Below are 19,188 nucleotides of genomic sequence, written 5' to 3' on the forward strand. Positions count from 1 at the left end.
TTCAATGTCCTAGCATTGTTCAGGACCTTAGAGATCAAATCCCTTTTACAACTTCTCCAACAAGTGGTAGTCTAGACTGTTTGAACTCCTCCAGCTATGAGCCCAGGACAGCTGCTGACTCCTGCTACCACTTCCCTGCCATATCCTCAGGAACTGTGACCAATCACGTACCTCTCACTAGTGATGCCTCAGGGAGCCTTCTGGGGAGAGACTTGAATACCCATTAGACCAGCAGTTCTTAAAATGTGGTTAGCCCTCCAGCCCCTAGAGGTTCCCAAGACCCTTTCAGGGGTCCATAAGGTCAAGATTATTTTCATAATAATACTAAGACATTATTTTCCTTTTTCACAGTGTCAACATCTGCACTGATGGTGCAAGAACATTGGTGGGTAAACTGCCTTAGTACAAATCAAGGCAGTAGCCCAAACTGTACTACAAATAGTCATTGTAGTCTTCACCACCATGCACTAGCAATTTAAGAGATAAGTGCTGTCTTCTTACTTAAGAATGTCCTTGATGAGGCAGTAAAAAAATATTAATTTTATTAAATCTTAGTCCTTTAGTAACAAGTCTTTTCAATATTCTGTGTGATGAACTGGGAAGTATGCATAGAGCACTTCTGCTGCATACCGAAGTATGGTGGTGTCTCAAGGAAAGCACCTACACAATTCTTTGAGTTGTGAGCTGAACTAGCTGCTTTTTTCATGGAGCACCACATTTACCTGCAGGAATGACTGACAGACAAACCATGGTTATCAGACTTGGGTATCTGGGAGATCTTTTCTCGAAAAACAAAACAAAAAACCAGAGTGTGTCACTTCAGGGAAAAACCTGACGGTACTTGTTGCCAATGATACAATTCAAGCTTTCAAGTGAAAACTAGAATTTTAGAAAACTTGTTTCTGCCATGAGCTTTACAGCTTCCCCACACTTAAACTTGTCTGTTGAAACCATCATGATTTTTTAAATAATATATAGTGAAATGTATTGACATTTGAAACATCTGCATAGCTCAGTGAATCATTTTCCAAATGACCAATGCTTGATGTTACAAAATTATCCCTGGGTAAAAGATCCAACCAAAGTGCAATACAGACTAATTGGTTACAATGAAACATTGTACTAAAAGGTTATTGATATGGTTTCAGGTTCCTGATTGCAACTAACCCTTAAGAGCATACCATCTGTCAAGTGTTGATATAGCATCAAAGAAGAATATCCAGGATCACCCAAAAAGGCTACGAATACCAATGACCCTCGAACAACATGGGTTTGAACAGCACTAGTCCACTTATATGTGGACTAGTTTACTACAGTACTACGTGATCTGCGGTTGGTTGAATCCAGGGTTGCAGAATCATGAATACGGAGGAACCGAGCATACAGAGGGTTAAGTTACGGATTTTCAACTTCACAGACCCCTGTCTTGTTCAAGGGTCAGCTATATACTATTCTCTTTTCCAACTACGTATCTGTGTGAGACTAGATTCTCTTCCTATACAGTACTTTAAACAACCAACACATAGCAACAGATAGAAAGCTCAAGTAGATTTTGAGAATCCAGTTGTCCTCTATTAAGCCAGATATTAAAGAGATTTGCAAAAATGTAAAATAACTGCCATGCTCTCACTAATTTGGGGAGGTGAATATAGTTATTTTTCATTAAAAGTATGTTAACATGGTAATGTGTAATGGGTTTGTTTCTGTTACTTTTAATGAATTAATATTGACATTTTTTCTTAGTTTCCATTTTAATATGGTAAGTATCGGTAGATATAACCCACTCCAACAAAAGCTTTTTGGATCTTCAAACGCCACTCTCAATTTTTAAGAGTGTATGGGGTTCTAAGATGAAAAAGTTTGAGAATTGGCCCACTAGACCATGAGTTCCCCTAGATCCACATAGTATCTTTGTGAATTCTGAACCTGGTGCACAAAAAATTCACCCGGCAAATGTTTACCAAGTGTCAACTCTATGCCTGATGCTATGCTACACCGGGGATTCAGAATTGAAAAAGACAGTCCCTGTTCTGGAGACCAGTGAAGGAGGCAAACAGGTACAAGGACAGTTATAACAGGGACTATGAGAATGTCAGTCAGGAGCCTTCACCAAAAACATGCACCTGTTAGGTGGAGAGGGTGGTCAGGACAAGTGGCTAGGGAAGGCTTCCCAGAAAAGCTGCCACCTGGTCTGTCTTTACAGCCACCAGGAATCAGGCAAGGGAAGAGCATTTTAGGGAGAGAGAACAGAATGCATAAAAGGTGGAAGCTTCAAGAAAAGTATGGTGATTTCCAGCTCCTGCACTTAGCTCAGTATGAATGCTGCACAGAAGTACAAGTCTGTGTACTGGGGGTGAGGTTGGAAATGAAAGGAGGTAGAGCTAGAGAAGTGGGCAGGAGCCAAAACAAAAGGCCTTATATACCATATTAAGAGATGTGGATTTTTCCCATCAAAAGAGGGAGGGCGAAGGGAGGGGTTTTGGAGTATTTTAGGGTCCTACTTGCACCAACTTTAAAAAAAGACTTTTGTGTAACAATGTCGAGGAGAGCTGGGGAACCAGGAGTAAGACCACAACAGACACAGGGAGGAGGTAATATAAGGAGCTGCCCAAGGCAACCCCAGAGACTTCTGAGGAGGAACTTCATTTGTAGGAAGTAGAACCTACAGGATTAAGTGGATGATGTGGGAAGTGAGGGACAGGGGAGCTCTTGATTACCCGCCAGGGGTCTGGCACTGGCTACAGGGTGGATGGAAGCGACTCTCAAGAGTTTGGGGAAACAAGGAGACGGAGTGAACACCGCGAGATCAGTTTTGTTCCATGTGTAGCAGCAGTCGCCTAAGCAGATCTAAATACATTTCAGAGCCCCTCCCTCCCCGCCCCCACCTCGCCCGGCCCGGGACCCAGGGTTCCCACGGTTCCCGCGCCGCCAGCAAAAGCCAGGCCTCCCGCCCCTCTGTCCCTGGGGAGCAAGGCTTCCTCCGCCTGGTCTCCCCTTTCCCCCCTTCCAAGGCAGCTCTCCACTTCCTCTCCCCCCACCCCACCCCGAGAAAAACGAAAACAGCCTGGCGCCCGCCCGTGCCTCTGATTTCCCGACCCTAGGCCCCGGCTCCCGGAGCTCTTTCTGGCGGCCTCGGTCCGAGGGACACCTCACCCCCAGCTCCTGACGCCCAGCAGCTCAGTAACTCTTACCCTGGACCCTGCCTTCCTCGCCCCAGCCCGGCCCCGCCTCCCCACGGGAAACATCCCAAAAAAGGGCAGAAAAGAAATTTCAGCGTAAAGCTGGCTCACAAGGGAAGAGAGGAGAGTCCGCCGGGAGAAGGGGAGGAGAAGGGAGGGCGCGCGGGGAGGTTAGGCGAGCGCGGGGGTGGGTGGGAGTGAGTGGAGGGGCGGTGGAGCCGGTGGAGCCCGGAGGGGGGCAAGGAAGGGACGCAGAGGGACGCGTCCCGGGAGGGGATGGACTCGGGGGAGGGGAGCGCGCCGCGTCCTGCCCGGCAGAAGCCGCGTGGAAAATATGCGGGGCACGTGGGGGTGGGGCAGGCGGGGCACGGAGCTGGGTTCCGAGGCCCAGAGACCATGGAGGAGGGGCCCTGGCTCCAGAGGCAGGGGCTGGAAGGGGGTGGAAGGGGGAAGAGAGGTCAGGCCCGCCCTCGGGGGCAGCCAGCCGGGCCTCGCCCCGCACTCTGGGCTCCCCTCCTGACTCAGTTTCCCCAAGTCCCTAGAGAGACTCTCCGCTATCACTGCCACGGTAACGCAAACCCAGAGTCTGGGACTCAGGGTAAACTGAGGCACTCGAAAGGCGGAGGAGCCCCGCCTTCCAAGAGACATTTAATCCGAGGGGATTTACATGAAACTTCTAAATTAAGTGCAGCGGCTGCTGCAGCTGAGGGGGGGGACACTCCGGTCCTTGCGCCCGGGCAGCTGCTGTGAGCTCAAACCCCGAAATAGCCCCAGGGCCCCCAGCCGCAGCTGCCACTGGGCCGGGCTGTCACTCAGAAGAAGCGCGGAGCCCCCAGCCCCAGGGTCCCCTCTCCTCTGCAACGCTACGGTTTTTTCTTTCGGCAGACTCTCCATCTACTTTCCCTTCCGACGGCCGGGGGGAGGGGGGGTGGGAGGGGGGGAAGGGAGGGGGAGAGGCGGAGCCCCGAGGGGGCGGTCCCGAGGGGGTGGGCGCAGGGGGTGGCCGCGCCCCCCCGACCCTGCAGTGCTTCTGCCCCTACAAGGTTTGGGCTGCGGTGGGGGAGGGTCCTGGCCCCCGGCTCCGCCCGGTCCCTCCCCGCCTTTTAGGCGCCCGCGGGGCTGGGACATCCCAGTCCCGGTTGGTCCTCCTCGCCCGCCACCCGTGCGACCATTCGCGCAGCCAGCCCAGTCAGCCCGGTCCACCACACAGCCCGCCGGCCGGCCGGTCTCCCACCGCAACCATGGACGCCATCAAGAAGAAGATGCAGATGCTAAAGCTGGACAAGGAGAATGCCATCGACCGCGCTGAGCAGGCCGAGGCCGACAAGAAGCAAGCTGAGGACCGCTGCAAGCAGGTGGGGGCCCCAGGCCTGGCGCAACCCCCGCCGCCACCCCACGATGAGGGTGGGGTAGGCCCTGCCCGGTGCCCCCTCAGCCTCTGGCCTGATGTCCAAGGCTCTCTACTGTCCAGTGTGAGGGCTGCTGGGCCTTCACAGTACCCCCCAGGGCCCTAGCCAGAGCCACGCTTCATCTCACCCACCATAGCCTGGGGAGCCTGGGTCCCCCCCTTTCCACTCCTGCCCTTGCAGAGCCATGATGGCCCTTGCTCCTTGGGGTTGGAAGCTCTCTCTCCACTCCTGCCAGGTCCCTACGACACCCCTGGCTGCACTGTCCCTCCTCTGCTATCCCTCTTCCTCCCTGACAGCCTCTACATATCTCTTAGTACCCCCTCACACGCACCCCTGCCTCCTTCCTGGGCCTGGGCCTGGCTGACTGAGGCCTTTCTCTCCCAGCTGGAGGAGGAGCAGCAGGCCCTCCAGAAGAAGCTGAAAGGGACGGAGGACGAGGTGGAAAAGTATTCTGAATCAGTGAAGGATGCCCAGGAGAAACTGGAGCAGGCTGAGAAGAAAGCCACCGATGTGAGTGTGGACCTGGGGGACGGTGGGAGAGTTAGTGCACTGGGAGGGGTCCCAGACATGGGGATGGAGGGGACCTTCAGCACCAGGACAGAAACCATTTCCTCGCAGGAACCCAGGCTAGGGCAAAAGCTGGCACAAATAATCCAAGACAGTGGGTAAATCAAAACCACTTCCCACTTCCCCCAGAGGACACAGTGTTGTAATTCCGTTTGGTTCCAGCTCTTAGCGTGTACAGTGACCAAGCAATGAGTCACCGTGGGGGTGGGTGGTACAAGAATTTACCATCCATCTCAACTAATCCTCCAGCTGAAAATGGAGAGGAGCCTGCAGCTACCTTTTTGGGGTGCGGGTTGTGGCTGTAGGCGCCGTTGGGCAGGGGGAGGGGAGAGGAGTTCAAAGAGGGGCCCTGACTTGACCTACAGCCCCAGGGGGCCATTAGAAATTCCCTGGCCTTGACTTCTGGCTCCAGCGGCCCTGCTATGCACTGGAGCGCCAGCTCAGGTTCTGTCTGTCCCTCACTTACCCTCATTAAGCTCTCGGCCTTGAGACCATGGCAGGCCACGGGGCAGAGGGACAGAGCCACAAACGCCATGGCAGCCACCTTGGCAAGTTCCGCTCACTCGGAGATTTCTCTGCCCACCCCCCACCCCTAACCAGACTTCTCCACCTCCTGCCATTCGCAAACCACTGCCCCCCCCCGAGGTAGGAGAACGGCCATCAGACTTTGGACATGGTACTTTCTCTGCCTCATGCTCCCCGTTTTCCTTCCACCCAGGATTAAGTTTAAGATGAGCCTGCAGTTGGGTGGATGGGGGGATTCACATACGCACGGTCTGAACATCCGAGATCAGAGATGACATTACTGTTCGTATTGACCATTATCCTTGTTCCCCATCCCCCCTAGCACCAAGGTTGGTTTCTCTGACCTCCAGCCTTAGGTTTTGGTTCTTCACCAGACCTGGCACTTGGGAAGGAACTGACCTGCAGCTGCTAGTGAAGACGACCCTGGGCATCTGACACTCTATAAATAACTGAGGCCCAGTGCAGCTGGAGTAAGGACTGGAAACCCAAGGAGCTAGGTGGGGGCTGGAGGGAGGAGGGGAAGACAGGGACAGAGCTGGGGAAGCAGGGCAGCAGCACCAGTAGAAGATAGGAAACGGTGCCCAAACATTGTGTGACCGTGAACACAGCACTTAACTTACACGGTGCCTCAGTTTCTCCTTTCTCTCTTGCTTCTCATTTGTGCAGTGGGGATGGCACTGCCTGTCCTGCGGTTAGAGGGCAGCATCCGTAACTGGGAAGAACTTGAGAAGCAGAAAATGGCAGAAGTCATTCCTGTGATGCGGGCCCCAGGACTTCCCAGATTCTCCAAAGTCATTTGTCACCCCACTACCATGAAGGGTTTCCCTTTTACAGAGTCTCATCTCTCTCTAGAATAGACCTCCAGTATCCCCCAGAGTCATTCTTCCCAACCCCAGTGCTGTCCCAGAATCCTTCCACACTGAGTCGTATGGCCCTGTGCCCAGGATGGGCTCTTGTCACTCTAGGTGGCCTTCAGCACCTGGAGGATAAGCTGCAACTACTTTCTATATATGGTGTTGTTTCCCCTGCCCTACACTATCACTCAGGACCTGCTTTCTACTCCCTCTACCCCCAGTGCTGCCACACATCTCTTCCCTCTCACTCTCTTCTTCCCCTACACTGGTCCTTTCTCCTTTCCAATCCTAAATCTCGGGGTTTCTGTGTTTTGTCCTTGAGGGAGAGACAAGGGATAACCTAACGTTTATGGGGTGTGGACTCTGCAGGCACATATTCAAGTGCTTTCTGCATATTATTTTACTATTTCCCAAGATTGCTTATCATCAGAATCCCTTGGAAGCTTTAAAAAAAAAAAAAAAGATGGAAAGATTTCCAAGCCCCTGCCCTGGAGATCTCAGTCCAGTGGCTCCAGCATGGAGCTAGAGAACCTGGTATTTTTTATACACCTCCCAGATGATCCTGTTATTAATCCAGTATTAGAAGCACTGCATTATCTCAGAACAGCCTACAAAGTAGGAACTGCTATTGTCAACTCCAACTTAAAAAGGAGGAAACAGGCTTAGAGAGACTAAATAAGTTACCCAAGGTCACACAAGTAGCTCAAAGACAACAGTGTCACTCAGAGCTGACGCTCTTAACACCAAGTTGCACTACTTCTCTCATTTTCCTTTATTGGGGCCCTTCTTGCTCTGTCCTCTCTTTCTCAAGGTATCGTCTGTTTCTGTGCACGTTCTCCAAAACCACCATGATTTTGCCTCTGTACTGCAGGATCGGTGGCTGCAGGGTCAGTGTGATCTGCCACTCACACTGCCCTTGCACCGACCCCACTTGCCTTGGGCATTGGCAGGGAGCCCCTTGGTACAGCCTAGGGAGTCCTAAATAGGCCTGGCTTGCCTCCAGAGCCTCCCGCTAGGAGTCTGCCTGGCAGCGACTGACATCACAGAGCTTGATTCTGTGATTGGCGGTTTTTAGCAGCACTGCAGTCTGGTTGGCCTGATTCTTCCCCACCCCTTGCTTGGGCCAGGCTCTGCTGAGGAGGAGTCAGGGCTGCCTCAGACCTGGTCCCAGCAGTTGAAGGGCTCTCAGGAGGGATGGAGGGATTTGTGTGCAGATAACCATTGGAGATTATGCACCGTGCTAGAAGAGGCCCTGTAGCAGGGGAGTGGAGCTTGTCCAGGAGGGCATGTTTTGGGCTGGAGCACAGAGTCTGCACAGAAGATGGTTGGTTTGGGGGAAAAAAAAATAGGTTGAAAGTCTGGAGACCAGGAAGCCTAGGTTCGTTCTGACAAGAATCTTAACCATCCTCTGAAGCCTCTCTGATCCTCAAGGCAGACAAAGCCTTTCTGACCTCTGACCTTTGACTCACAGGCTGAGGCAGATGTGGCCTCCCTGAACCGCCGCATTCAGCTGGTAGAGGAGGAGTTGGACCGGGCGCAGGAGCGCCTGGCTACAGCCCTGCAAAAGCTGGAGGAGGCTGAGAAGGCAGCTGATGAGAGTGAGAGGTGGGCAGGGGGGTCCTCAGAGGGTGGACCGGGGAGGGGGCTGGGAGCCTGTCTCTGATGGTCCTAACCCGACCCCTACCCCTCTCCCTGCCTCTCAGAGGAATGAAGGTCATCGAAAACCGAGCTATGAAGGATGAGGAAAAGATGGAGCTGCAGGAGATGCAGCTGAAGGAGGCCAAGCACATCGCTGAAGATTCAGACCGCAAATATGAGGAGGTGACAGCCCTGCCCCACTTCCTTCTCACTCCCAAGTCCCAGACACCCCCGGTCATTCACCATGGATCTCCTCCTCCTCTCTTCCCCATCCCCACAGGTGGCCAGGAAGCTAGTGATCCTGGAAGGAGAGCTGGAGCGCTCAGAAGAGAGAGCTGAGGTGGCTGAGAGGTAAGGACACCGCAGGGTGGCAAGTGAAACTCGGCTTGAGCCCATGGCTCTGGGGCAGTCTGCACAGTGGGGAGGCAGTTTCCCAGGCGTGGGACCACAGGGACAGGTCCTGCCTCTGACCCCTACCTGCTGCCCCCAGCCGAGCCAGGCAGCTGGAGGAGGAACTGCGAACCATGGACCAGGCCCTCAAGTCCCTGACGGCCTCAGAGGAGGAGGTAGTCACCTCTCTGGACCTTTCTGGGCAATGGCACCTTCTCTAGGCTCACCTTCCCCTCCATCTCAGGCTGCTCTCTCTCACCTGCTGGGGGTCGGGAAGGGCCTGGGGCTCCTAAACTCTGCCTGCTGTCACTCTCACAACTTTGCTCTTCTCTTCTCTCCTCCACCCCTCCCCCACTGTGCCATCTCCGCTGTCTCCCCCACTGTGCCCTCACACCCCACCCTGCCACACACCCCCTGCAGTAAATGTGGGGACCTAGAGGAGGAGCTGAAAATTGTTACCAACAACTTGAAATCCCTGGAAGCCCAAGCGGACAAGGTAGAGGGGGGTAGAGGGGCAGTGAGGATGGGGTCCTTCAGGGGAGGGAGGCGATGGGCCCAGGCAGGGCAGGGCCGGATGTTTGATGGAGACAAAATCAGGAGTAGCCTGTGGGGCTCCGTGGAGAAATGAAGGACTTGTGGAGGCGATGAACTGATGGCATGTGTCTGTCCCTAAAAGTATTCCAGCAAAGAAGATAAATATGAAGAGGAGATCAAAGTGCTGGAGGAGAAGCTAAAGGAGGTGAGAGTCCTCCCAGTCCAAACCCCCCTCAAGCCCCCCAGTACCCGCCAGAGACCTCCTGTGGCAGGGGATTTGGGGACAGGGATGGAAGAGAAGGTTGATAGTGTCTGGGAGGGCCTAAGCTCTTGTCATTTTCCCCATCTTGCCTTTATGCCCAGGCTGAGACCCGAGCGGAGTTTGCCGAAAGGTCGGTGGCAAAGTTGGAGAAAACCATTGACGACCTGGAAGGTAAAAGGGATATTCCTCTGTACCCCTGAACCTTTGAAAATAGGTCCATACTCCCCATGACTTATCTTCCCATCCCATGATACATGCCAGTGGTAAATTAGGGTTGGACCACCTAGGACTCCACGGACTCTGGCGGTCTGTGCCTCCCATCCAAGTAGATGTAGCCCCGTCAACTCCAGTGCTTCTCAAACTTGAGCGAGCATGAAAGTCCCCTCAGAGTTTTTAAAACACAGATTCCTGGGTCCTCCTCTGAAGTGACTGCTGACTTCGGGCTGAATCTGTGTCTAACAAGCTCCCTGGTAACGCTGATGGCTGCTGGTCCTCACACCACACTGAGTAGCACTGATCTAGACAATTCTGTTTCCAAGTGCAGCACCTTCTTCATTAAATAGAGAGCTATTTGGTTTAATATCTAGGTTTTCATGATAACATTAATGGAAAATACTTTTTGAAGCTAGATTTGGTGAAAACAAACATCCAGGCATTTGCTAGTCTGTAGCTACTTCTCACTGTTACCGACAACGCTGTGCCTAAAACTGTCTTTCCTTTTTACTTCACTTTCATAACTCCCTCTTCTCTTGCTTCCAGCCTTCTCAGGCAAGCCTCAGTTTTCTCTCCAACTTTAGGACTTTAGAACTTTCTGGCTTGAGCGCCCTCCCCTTGAAGCAAGCACTCCTGCTTATGCAAAGGACTGTGCCCCCAGGCCCCTGGGGGAAGCAGGAGAGCTCCTGGGGGGAAGCACCAGTTTGGGGTACAGAGAAGAGCAAAAGACATAGGGGTACAGAGAGGGGAGGAGGGGGCCCTGACAGCTGTCCAGCCTGTTCTCTGGCCTGTCTCTCTCACTCCATCTTCGTCCACCTCTCTCTGATTCTTGTTCTCTCTTTCCATTACCCTCTCTCTTTCCATTCCTCTTTCCCTCCATTCCCTCTCCCCACACTCCCACCTGGCCCCCCTCCCCTGGACCCCCCAGACGAAGTCTATGCACAGAAGATGAAGTACAAGGCCATCAGCGAGGAGCTGGACAACGCACTCAACGACATCACCTCCCTCTGAGCCTCTCACCAGTGTGGCCCGTGGCCCCTTCTCTCTTCTCCTTTCCATTCTCTGTATGGGGAGGGGGGCAAGCAGGAGGAGCAGAAATTGCCAACATTGCACAGCCAGGCTGGATGCAGCCTAGGAGAGCCCCTGTCACAGCTGCTGCCCACCCTGGCGTTTGCTTCATCCTTCTATATCCATCCACTCCTTCCTCTACCCGCCAGCCTCTCCCGCTCTCTGCTGCTTAATAAACTCAACTTGGTCTCCACGCTGTTTTCCTGCCCTCCAGAGAGCACTTCCATCACCCCCACAGAGCACTGGTTCACTGCTGAGACCCTGGCTCCTACGGGCACCCCTGATCTTGTGACCCCCCTCCCCTACTGAGCTCACCCACAAAACACTGTGGCCCACACCGGAACCCCCTCTGCATGACTCTCACTGCTGCATGTGGGCACGTATGACCACGTCAGTCAACCACGGGCCCTCTGGTGCCTCTGAGACACACGCCCTTCTACAGACCCGGCATGTCACTGCCCTTGGAGCGTTCAAGCTGTGATTCCAGGATCTAAACAATGACTGGAAGGGAAGTGGAATGGTGAGGTGCAGGGGAGGGGCGAGAAGGTTGTGAATGGTCTGGGATGAAGTTTGGAAAGACACTGGATGGCAGCACCATGGGGCTTTCGCTGCAGGTCTGTTTTCTGCCTCGAGTCTGTCTGTCTGTCTGTCTGACACTCCCTTTCCTGGCTCAGTCTTTGTCTTTCCTCTTGCTTCCAACTCTCTTCAACCTTTTAAAGAAGGAGGGTAAATTAGTTTATGACTCAGACCTTCCCATCCCACCTCCATGGCCCCGAAGCCTTGAGTGAGGCGTCCCTGTCTGCCTTGTTCAGTCCATCCATTTGTCCCACCTACAGGGTCCTCAGATCCCTGAATGTTTGGGTCTTCCTGTGTCTCCAACCCACTCCGTGTCTATTTGTCACATCCCCTGTCCATGCCTCCCCATGTTTCTCCCCGCCCCACCTCACGGGTTGCTTCCCCTCACAGAGACCTTGGCCAGTGCCAAGGAGGAGAACGTGGAGATCCACCAGACCCTCGACCAGACCCTGCTGGAGCTCAACAACCTGTGAGGGCTGGCCCTGCCCCCAGCCAGGCTACAGTTGCCACCGAATAAAACTGATGTTACCAGCATCACGGGGCCCTTTAAGCCTTTCTTGGGTGTTGGGGATGGTGGTGGTGGTTTTCCAAAGTGGAGAAGGTGGGGAGGATGCCTCAGGGGAAGAGTGGAGTTGGAAGGACCCCTGAGTGAGCCAGAGGGGTGGGGCACTGGGCCTACTGAGGAGGGGTTGTGAACAGGCTGTGTGAAGCAGAGAAGCCTGGCAGGGCTGGGGGGACATCTGGCCCTTACTCCCCACAGAGCAAAGGAGCTGCTGTCAGCGGCACTGCCCCATTCCAGCAAGCGGCTGGGCCGGGCGGCACGACTGGAAGGCAAAGCTGCAAAGCTACATAGGTTTTACTTGAGCAGGGTGAAAACCCAAAAGCCTCAGTGTGATTTTAAGCCTAGAGACCAAGCCTGCCCACACACACACAGTCATTCCAACAATATCGGTCGTTTCTCCCTGCTTCCTGATAACATCTACATGAGGCAGAATCATGTCCCCCCACCAAAGATGTCCATACCCTAATCCTGTGAAATGTTACCTTACATGGGAAGGGGATTTTAGTTAAGCTAAGGATTTTGAGTTGGGGAGGTTATTCTAGGTTAACTGGGTAGGCCCAACATAATCACAAGGGTCCTTATAAGAGGGTGGCAAGAAGGTTAAAAGCAGTTGTAGGAGATGTGACAATGGAAGCAAGAGATTGGAGTGATGCAAGGAAGGGGCCACAAGCCAAGGAATGCTTGGCTTCTAGAAGCTGAAAAAGGCAAGAAAATATCCTCTCCTCAGGAGTGTCCAGAAGGAACCAGCTCTGCCAACACCTTGACTTTAGCCCATAAGATTCATTTTGAACATCTGACCTCTAGAACTCTTAAGAGAATAAATTTCTGTTACCACTGTTTGTGGTAATTTGTTAAAGCAGCAATAGGAAATGAATACACCATCCTGTTGATTTGGGGAACAAGGATATGCCTTCCACAGATTTTATTAGAAATATTTATTTAAAAAAAATATCTTTGGAGGTTTAAAAGGAAGTAGTGTAATGGGCAGGACAAAGTCTCCAGCTCCCCCTCAGATTCCTCTGGCCAGCTTCTCTGCACATTCTCCAAGTTGCAGGCCTCTAGGCAACAGTCTCCGTGACCTCTGCCGGGTGGTAGCTGACACTTCCTTTGGTCCCACTTGGGTGTCTACACAACAGGGAACCCTAATCAGAAATCTCACCAAGGATGAGCTCATTTGCATGCAATTTGCATGAAGCTGTTCTGGACTCCACTTGGGGAGCAGGGGCTGGGCCTAAGGGAGAGGGTTAGTAAAATACCTTTGCTGCCTTCTCATTTGCACAAGGAAGGCGATGCCAGTAACAGCAAAGAGAAGGCCAAAAACCAGGGCCAGGATGTCTCCTGGAGGGAGGAGGAGAGAGACCGCCTCAGGGAGTGAAGAGGAGTCTGTGGGTTCTCTCAGAGCCTCTTCCACCTGTCCCCCACCCCTGCCCCAAGTTCTCCAGCTGCCCCCAGCGTCTCCGAATCCAGCAGAGGCCAGCAAAGGGATGGGGGTGGATACAAAAGGAGGGGTAAGATAAGCACTTTTTTCCTCTCTAAAAACAAAATGAAAGAGGTTGTTTGGGAAGGAGGATGCAAGGAGATTTCTGGAGCTTCATTCTGACCAACTCTTGCACTGGGGACAACAGGGGAAGCCCCCTGCCTTGATTTGACGCTATCCTATTGGGGTTTGGTGTGTTCTGCAGAAATGGAGAGGTAGCAGTGGTGGTCCTGACTAGCCCCTGAGGCTGAGCGGCGCCAAGGGATGCCCCCAGCCTCAGGAACTAGAGGAGGGGCACAGACTCACCAGCAGCGAGACAGGAATTCAGGTGGACTGAGGAGAAAAAGGAGACATTAGAGCCAGGGGTTGTGATCACCAGTGACAGACAAATGAGGACACATGGGGAGGATGAGGGACCTGTGGCTGGGGGCAGGGGGCATGACATCAGTAGACAAAGCTGCACCTGGCTCAATGGTCCCAGGGCTGCTGTCCACTCCAGCAGGGAAGGAGGCCTCAATTATTCGCCCATTCAAAGGCTGTGTAGCTCGGAAGTTCAGCTGTAGCCGAGAGTCATCAGGTCCCCACAGGGAGTCAGAGAGGGTGTGGAGCTAGGGAGGTCAGCAGACAGTGGGGGTGGGCTCATGACACAGAAGCAAAAGGGTCACAGGCTTACAGCCAGCACCTCAGGAACCCACTGTCCACGTCCCCCTCATCCCCCACACGGCCGCTTCATCTCTTTATGCCTCCTCTTTCTCACCTCCACCTACAACCCTTTCCCCCTCATCCCCTCTGTCACCACCACATCCCAGCCCCACCTGCTTAGCGCTGAGCTTTACTGTCTGGTTGAACACAGTCCAGATGACTCCCTGAGCACAGGGGGGTGTGGTGAGAGACCCCTCATATCGGAAGTAGAGGCTGAGGTCAGAGGGCAGCAGTGCAGATACATCCAGTCCTGGGACCCAAGTCTCAGAGTCTGTGGAGAGGACCTGTGCTGGAGTCCCACATAGATTGACCCCCCCGCCATACACACAACAAAGCTTTGGGGTACAGGAATACATTTTTATCTCCCAGAAGCCAAGCTGACTCAACTCCCTGAAACCACTTCTTCACTAGGTATATCCCTTCCCATAACTCAGCACAACAAGACATGACACTTCTTCACTAGGTGTATCCCTTCCCATAACTCAGCACAACAAGACATGACTCAGAAGAAAGTAAAAGGCTTTGGGGCTCACAGAGTGAGAGAATTGCTCCCCTGGCCCTCCCTCTGAGTCTTCACTCTTACTTTGCACACTGTGATAACATGCTGGAATGCAGATTTAAGCCCAGAGTAAATCAAAAGAGAAAATGAGTTGAATAACTTGTAAATAAATACCTATAACTTTAAAAACAGACACAAAACTCAAAAAACACAGTTCTTTCTAGTTTAGCAAAACTTAAGGTCCAGTTGGGCAAGTGAGGTTTAAAATGACCTAGAGTGACTGAGAAGGAAAGAAAGATTTCCAACAAAAGTATTTACAAATTTAAAATATTTGATGCTTATGAAGGAGTAATAGACAGCTCTCAGAAAAATTTTAGCTCTCCAGACTCAACCCCTTAAGTTCCAAACACTATTTTTTTGGTCTTATTTGGTTTTTGTCTTATCTTAGTTTCTGTTTGGTTTTTAAACATAAAGCCTGTGGCCAGCAGTTTGCCTTTGCCTGTTTGCCTGTGTTCGGCTTCATAGTTATTATCAAGGTCACAGTAGGCCAGTTCACATTTCAACCCCTCTCTGTGGGAGGGAGCCCTTCTCCATCCTCAGACCTGAGGCTCCCCAAGGGCGGTTCTTTATGAACAAGGGTATCAAGGGTAGTTGCCAAACCAACAAACTGACCTTCCTCGGCGATTTCTCCCAAATGTGACAGCAACTGCTCGTAGGCGCTGTTTTCTTCGGGGCCTTCCTAGGAGATGATAGTGCAAGATGGATTCATACATGTATTTAGGGTCATGGCTGGAGGCCTGAAGGTGAGGTGGGTTCCCATAGTCCTCCCCCAGTTCCCAGCTCTGAGAATGCTGGGGGAACACAATATTTCATGTGTTATTACTCAAGGTCGATATACTCCTACTTTGCAAACTGACATAACTAGGCAGACTAGTTTTCAATGGCAAACTGGAGGAAGAGGAGGATGGTGGGTCACTTTATCAGGATACAAGGTTCTCAATGATGGGCTCTACTTACTTTTCCAATCTCACTCATCATTAACTCCACACACATTCTGTGTCCCCACCACAGAAAACCCCAATAACCTTTGTATTCATGTTACCTCTGCATTCACCTTAATAATTCATGTGTTTGAGTTTTGGAGCCAGGACATGCTATTTCCAAGGTGCTTCTCTGAACTTTGTGCTGTGAGGCTGGCTTTAATGAGTCAGGGAGGGAGTGAGCCTAACAGGGAGGGAGTGAGCCTAACAGGTGTTTCACCATCCACAGGTGTCTCACCATCCCTCCAACCTACTGGCCTCCTCTAATCATTGTGTATGTACTCTTGATCAGTACAGGTCCAAAGAGGTCACTAAATGCTTCTCTAGACAATATTGCATTTCGCAAAGGGGAAATTATGGGTTATAAGAGTATTAGAGAAATGACTCTTCCTGATGTCCATTCTACTGCATCTGCCATTCCCCGAATGGGCCATATTCTGAGTCTTTACATGTACTGTTCGCTCTGCATGGAATAACTCCTTTTCTTTCCCACTAGGCTGAAGGCTTCAAGTTTCACCTCCTCTGTGAGGCCTTCCCTGACTACCTTGTTGACTCTGCGTCCTGTGTATATGTCTATCCTGTCAGCCTCCCTCACTGGCTGTGGGGAGACAAGGATCCACAGTTTCGGAATCTTTTGTTGGGGCCCAGCTCACAGTGGGTGTTAATGAAAGAACTAATGAGTAAATGAAGATGATAGCCAGGTGCGGGGTGGGGTCTCTGGGGCAAGCTACTCTGAGCCCGAGGGCTGGGGAAGCAGGGGTGGGGGGCGTCCAGGGCTGGTACCTGCAGAAAGGCGGCCAGCACGGCCAAGCCCCCCGGGCGCCCCAAGGCCTCGTCAACTTTGGCAAATGCCGTGCTGAGGTGAACCACATGGATCTGGAGAGGACACGGTAGGAGTGGGCGAGATCCCCTACCCCGCGCCCCACTTCGACCCTCCGCGGACAGCTGCGCGCTCACCTCGGCAGGGAAACGGTGACCGCCAACCGTGTGCTCCGAGCCCGGGCGACCCGCAGCCCCCCAGTGCAGATGCAACTGCAGGGCCCGGTACTCCTGCCCGGGACCCAGGGCCATCTCCAGCCCGGGAGGCAGACTCAGCTGCACTGCGTGGTGAGAGGCAGGTGAGCAGGGCCCGCCCCTCTCTCCGGAGAGCGCGAGCCTAACTCCCAGACACAGTCCCTCATCCCCAGATAGCCTCCGCCCCTTCCCCGAGGCTCCGCCCCGAGACCGCCTCACCCGTGTGGCCATTGTTGCGCAGGCGCAGTTCTGGTTGTGGTGGGAGCTCAAAGCCAAGGAGTTCCAGGGGTCGCAGGGCTGGGCAAAACGCGGTGAGCTCTGGACGGATATCTACCGGGGATTGAAAACGGCCAGCGCAGGCGGGGGACACCTGGGGCCATGGCGGAGCGCCTGGAGTGGGAGAGTATGTACAGGAAGTTTGATGACAAGATCAGGAACTTTTAGGGAAGCTGAGTAGAAAAAGTGATGGGGTCGAGTCAGGAGGCATCCGAACGGGAGACAGAAATAAGGGATGTGGAGGGAGAGAGGCAGCGGGTGGTGTCAGGGACTGGCAGACGTGGATGCGGGGAAAGAGGGCGCGGGGTGCGGGCATCAGCAGAGCTGGGTGCCCAGATTGGGTCTGTGCAGGGGGTGGGTGTCTCACCTCCATAACGCCAGTGACTGTGGTCATCCCCTGCATAAATGAGAAGAATGAAGAGGCTGATCTTTGAGCCCAGTCCCTCCCCAGCGGCCAAAAGGAGGTGGGTCTCCTTCACTAGCAGAGGTTCACAAACTCAGATGTCTTACAGAAGCGTAGCAGGTAACAGAAATGCCTGAAGCAGGCCAGGTGTAAAGCACTATAGATGGCAGCCAAATAAAACGCCACAGCTTGGTGGGCCACACAAAGATCCTACTGGCCCCGGAGATACCAGTTTGCGACCACTGTCTTAGGGTCTGTAAAATGGGTGGAGGCCTCAGTTCCCAGGCCCAAATCAGTAGACCTTTTTCTCCCTTACTCATCCCTCCTCCCCACTCATCCTGTTCCCCTTCTGGTCTCCAGCTCGTTTTCCAGTTCCTGGCTTGAGAGTCAAGATACCAGGTTCCCCTACCTGCTGTTTCCTTAGTCCTAGGTCTCAGTTTCCTCATCTGTAGACTGAAGATGAGGTGATTTCTACAAGCCCTTCCTGCTGTTCCTCTGGTACACCCCCATCCTTCCTCTTCTCTCCCCTCATACTCTTACTTCTCTCCACCTTTGTTTTCTCTCCACATTCCTATTTTTCTCCTCTCCAGCCTCCCCCTTTCTTCTTTCCCATCTCTTCCTGCTTACCTCTCTCCATCTGTGCCCCTTTTTGTCTCCCCATCTGTGCCCCTTTTTGTCTCCCCATCTAGCTCTGAAAGGGGGTAAAGGGCTAGTGGCATGGGAGCCCCTGGGGTTGAGAAAAACTACCGTCAGAGTACAGGCTCCTCTCCTTCCCTGAATAATCCCTACCTGGGTTGGGGTTTAATGAGGGGAAGCATCAACCTCCTGGAGCCTAGATTTGCAGAGCTGATGACCACTTACCTTTTTTGTCTCTGTGGGCATTATTCTGGGGGCCTTGAGTACCCCTGGGAGTCTCAACAGTAGGTAGATCCTCTAACTTCAGAGAATCCTCTTCTCCTGCTTCAGTCTTCATTCCAGGTGGATCCAACTCTCCAGGTGGGTCCTCCTCTCCAGGTATATCCTCTTCACTGGGCAGGTCCTCCTCACCCAGTGGATCGTCTTCCCCAGATGAATCTCCTCCTGTGGTGGGAGCCTCCTGCATCCTGAGCAGGCTCTGGGGATGGGCAGGCACCAGGAGGAGCAGTAACAGCAGCAATTGCACGGCGGGGCCTGGGGCAGGGGCCGGGATCAACAGAGGGAGCCAGGGGCTGGGGCACAGGGAAGCCATGCGGCTGACTGTGGGGTGTCCCGGGACACGGTGTGTACGTGCATCAGAAACAGGAGCTGGATGGGGGAGGAGCAAGCCTAGAGGGGAGCAGACTGGCTCACAGAAGGCCCTTTTGTAGAGATGGAGCCAAAGCCCTGCAGGTCTGTCTGGCCCTGTGCCCCCTCCCTGATAGCAAAGTGGGCATGGGGTGGAGTGAGCGGCAGGTATGTGCGCAGGCAGAAGGTTATCAGGGTCATGGGCTCAGCCTGGAACCCAAGGCACCACCTGGCACTATACAGGTTCTCCCTGGCACTGCCCGGCTGCTTGCCAGCCAACCTCAGCTAACCCTGGCCTGCTTCCCAGTCCCAGGCAGCTGGGGCCCCCACGTCCTCTGACTGAGAGGGGAAGCAGCCCATATATACACCCCTGGCCCAGCCAGGGAGCAGGTGAAGGGGTAGGGCAAGCTGCTGGGGGAGTCTGGGGGTGGGAGGGTGGATGGATGGGTAGGTGGGAGGCGAATTTGAGAATGAATGGAAAACTGTATATACTTATGAGAGAGTCATCTGATAGGTTTAAACTGAACGTATTATTCATCATATTACACCTTTGCTCAAAAACCTTCATTGGCTTTCCACACTCTACCAAAGTATCTTCTATCTGCCCATCTTCTCCCTCTAGTTGACTTCCAAGTCCCTTCAAAATCTTACCAAAGAGCCTTTTCCATCTTTTCTCCTACTACTCTCCCTCATACCCTAGCCAAATTAAACTATTCATTTTTTACCCAAACCTTTGA

General features: G+C 53.0%; 2 protein-coding genes across 6 annotated transcripts; one reads left to right on the top strand and one right to left on the bottom strand.

Moving 5' to 3' along the window:
* Nucleotides 1-4,225: 4,225 nt before the first annotated feature.
* TPM2 (tropomyosin 2) lies at nucleotides 4,226-11,749 on the top strand. 4 transcript variants are annotated; one of them, XM_068551768.1, is made up of 9 exons: nucleotides 4,226-4,534; nucleotides 4,973-5,098; nucleotides 8,006-8,139; nucleotides 8,238-8,355; nucleotides 8,453-8,523; nucleotides 8,983-9,058; nucleotides 9,239-9,301; nucleotides 9,460-9,529; nucleotides 10,500-10,832. In XM_068551768.1, the coding sequence occupies exons 1-9, from the start codon at nucleotides 4,421-4,423 to the stop codon at nucleotides 10,580-10,582; spliced, it is 855 nt and encodes a 284-aa protein (XP_068407869.1). In that variant the 5' UTR covers nucleotides 4,226-4,420; the 3' UTR covers nucleotides 10,583-10,832. The 4 variants fall into 4 exon arrangements, with proteins under 4 accessions (XP_068407869.1, XP_068407868.1, XP_068407867.1 ...); XM_068551767.1 differs by lacking the exon at nucleotides 10,500-10,832 and adding an exon at nucleotides 11,606-11,749 and having other exon boundaries at nucleotides 4,229-4,534; XM_068551766.1 differs by lacking the exon at nucleotides 8,983-9,058 and adding an exon at nucleotides 8,663-8,738 and having other exon boundaries at nucleotides 4,231-4,534.
* Nucleotides 11,750-12,697: 948 nt separating this feature from the next.
* Nucleotides 12,698-18,900, bottom strand: CA9 (carbonic anhydrase 9). Of its 2 annotated transcripts, XM_068553369.1 has the most exons (11): nucleotides 18,050-18,900; nucleotides 17,153-17,182; nucleotides 16,729-16,899; nucleotides 16,453-16,595; nucleotides 16,279-16,371; nucleotides 15,128-15,194; nucleotides 14,070-14,227; nucleotides 13,718-13,862; nucleotides 13,561-13,587; nucleotides 13,034-13,115; nucleotides 12,698-12,902 (listed from the first exon to the last, which is right to left on the bottom strand). In XM_068553369.1, exons 1-11 carry the CDS (start codon nucleotides 18,414-18,416, stop codon nucleotides 12,836-12,838), a joined length of 1,350 nt encoding a protein of 449 aa, XP_068409470.1. In that variant the 5' UTR covers nucleotides 18,417-18,900; the 3' UTR covers nucleotides 12,698-12,835. The 2 variants fall into 2 exon arrangements, with proteins under 2 accessions (XP_068409470.1, XP_068409469.1); XM_068553368.1 differs by lacking the exon at nucleotides 16,279-16,371.
* Nucleotides 18,901-19,188: the final 288 nt, after the last annotated feature.

The sequence above is a fragment of the Eschrichtius robustus genome, chromosome 10 (assembly GCF_028021215.1).
Source record: "Eschrichtius robustus isolate mEscRob2 chromosome 10, mEscRob2.pri, whole genome shotgun sequence".
Classification (NCBI taxonomy): Eukaryota; Metazoa; Chordata; class Mammalia; order Artiodactyla; family Eschrichtiidae; genus Eschrichtius; species Eschrichtius robustus.

Excerpts from the sequence above, each read along its gene's own strand:
- TPM2 (XM_068551768.1), top strand. The coding sequence starts at position 4,421 with ATGGACGCCATCAAGAAGAAGATGCAGATGCTAAAGCTGGACAAGGAG. Across the intron at positions 8,524-8,982 it reads AGAGCTGAGGTGGCTGAGAG|TAAATGTGGGGACCTAGAGG; the intron begins GTAAGGACACCG and ends CACCCCCTGCAG. Across the intron at positions 9,302-9,459 it reads TGGAGGAGAAGCTAAAGGAG|GCTGAGACCCGAGCGGAGTT; the intron begins GTGAGAGTCCTC and ends CTTTATGCCCAG.
- CA9 (XM_068553369.1), bottom strand. The coding sequence starts at position 18,416 with ATGGCTTCCCTGTGCCCCAGCCCCTGGCTCCCTCTGTTGATCCCGGCC. Across the intron at positions 14,228-15,127 it reads GGGAGAAATCGCCGAGGAAG|ACTCTGAGACTTGGGTCCCA; the intron begins GTCAGTTTGTTG and ends TCCTCTCCACAG. Across the intron at positions 12,903-13,033 it reads CAAATGAGAAGGCAGCAAAG|ACACCCAAGTGGGACCAAAG; the intron begins GTATTTTACTAA and ends CCTGTTGTGTAG.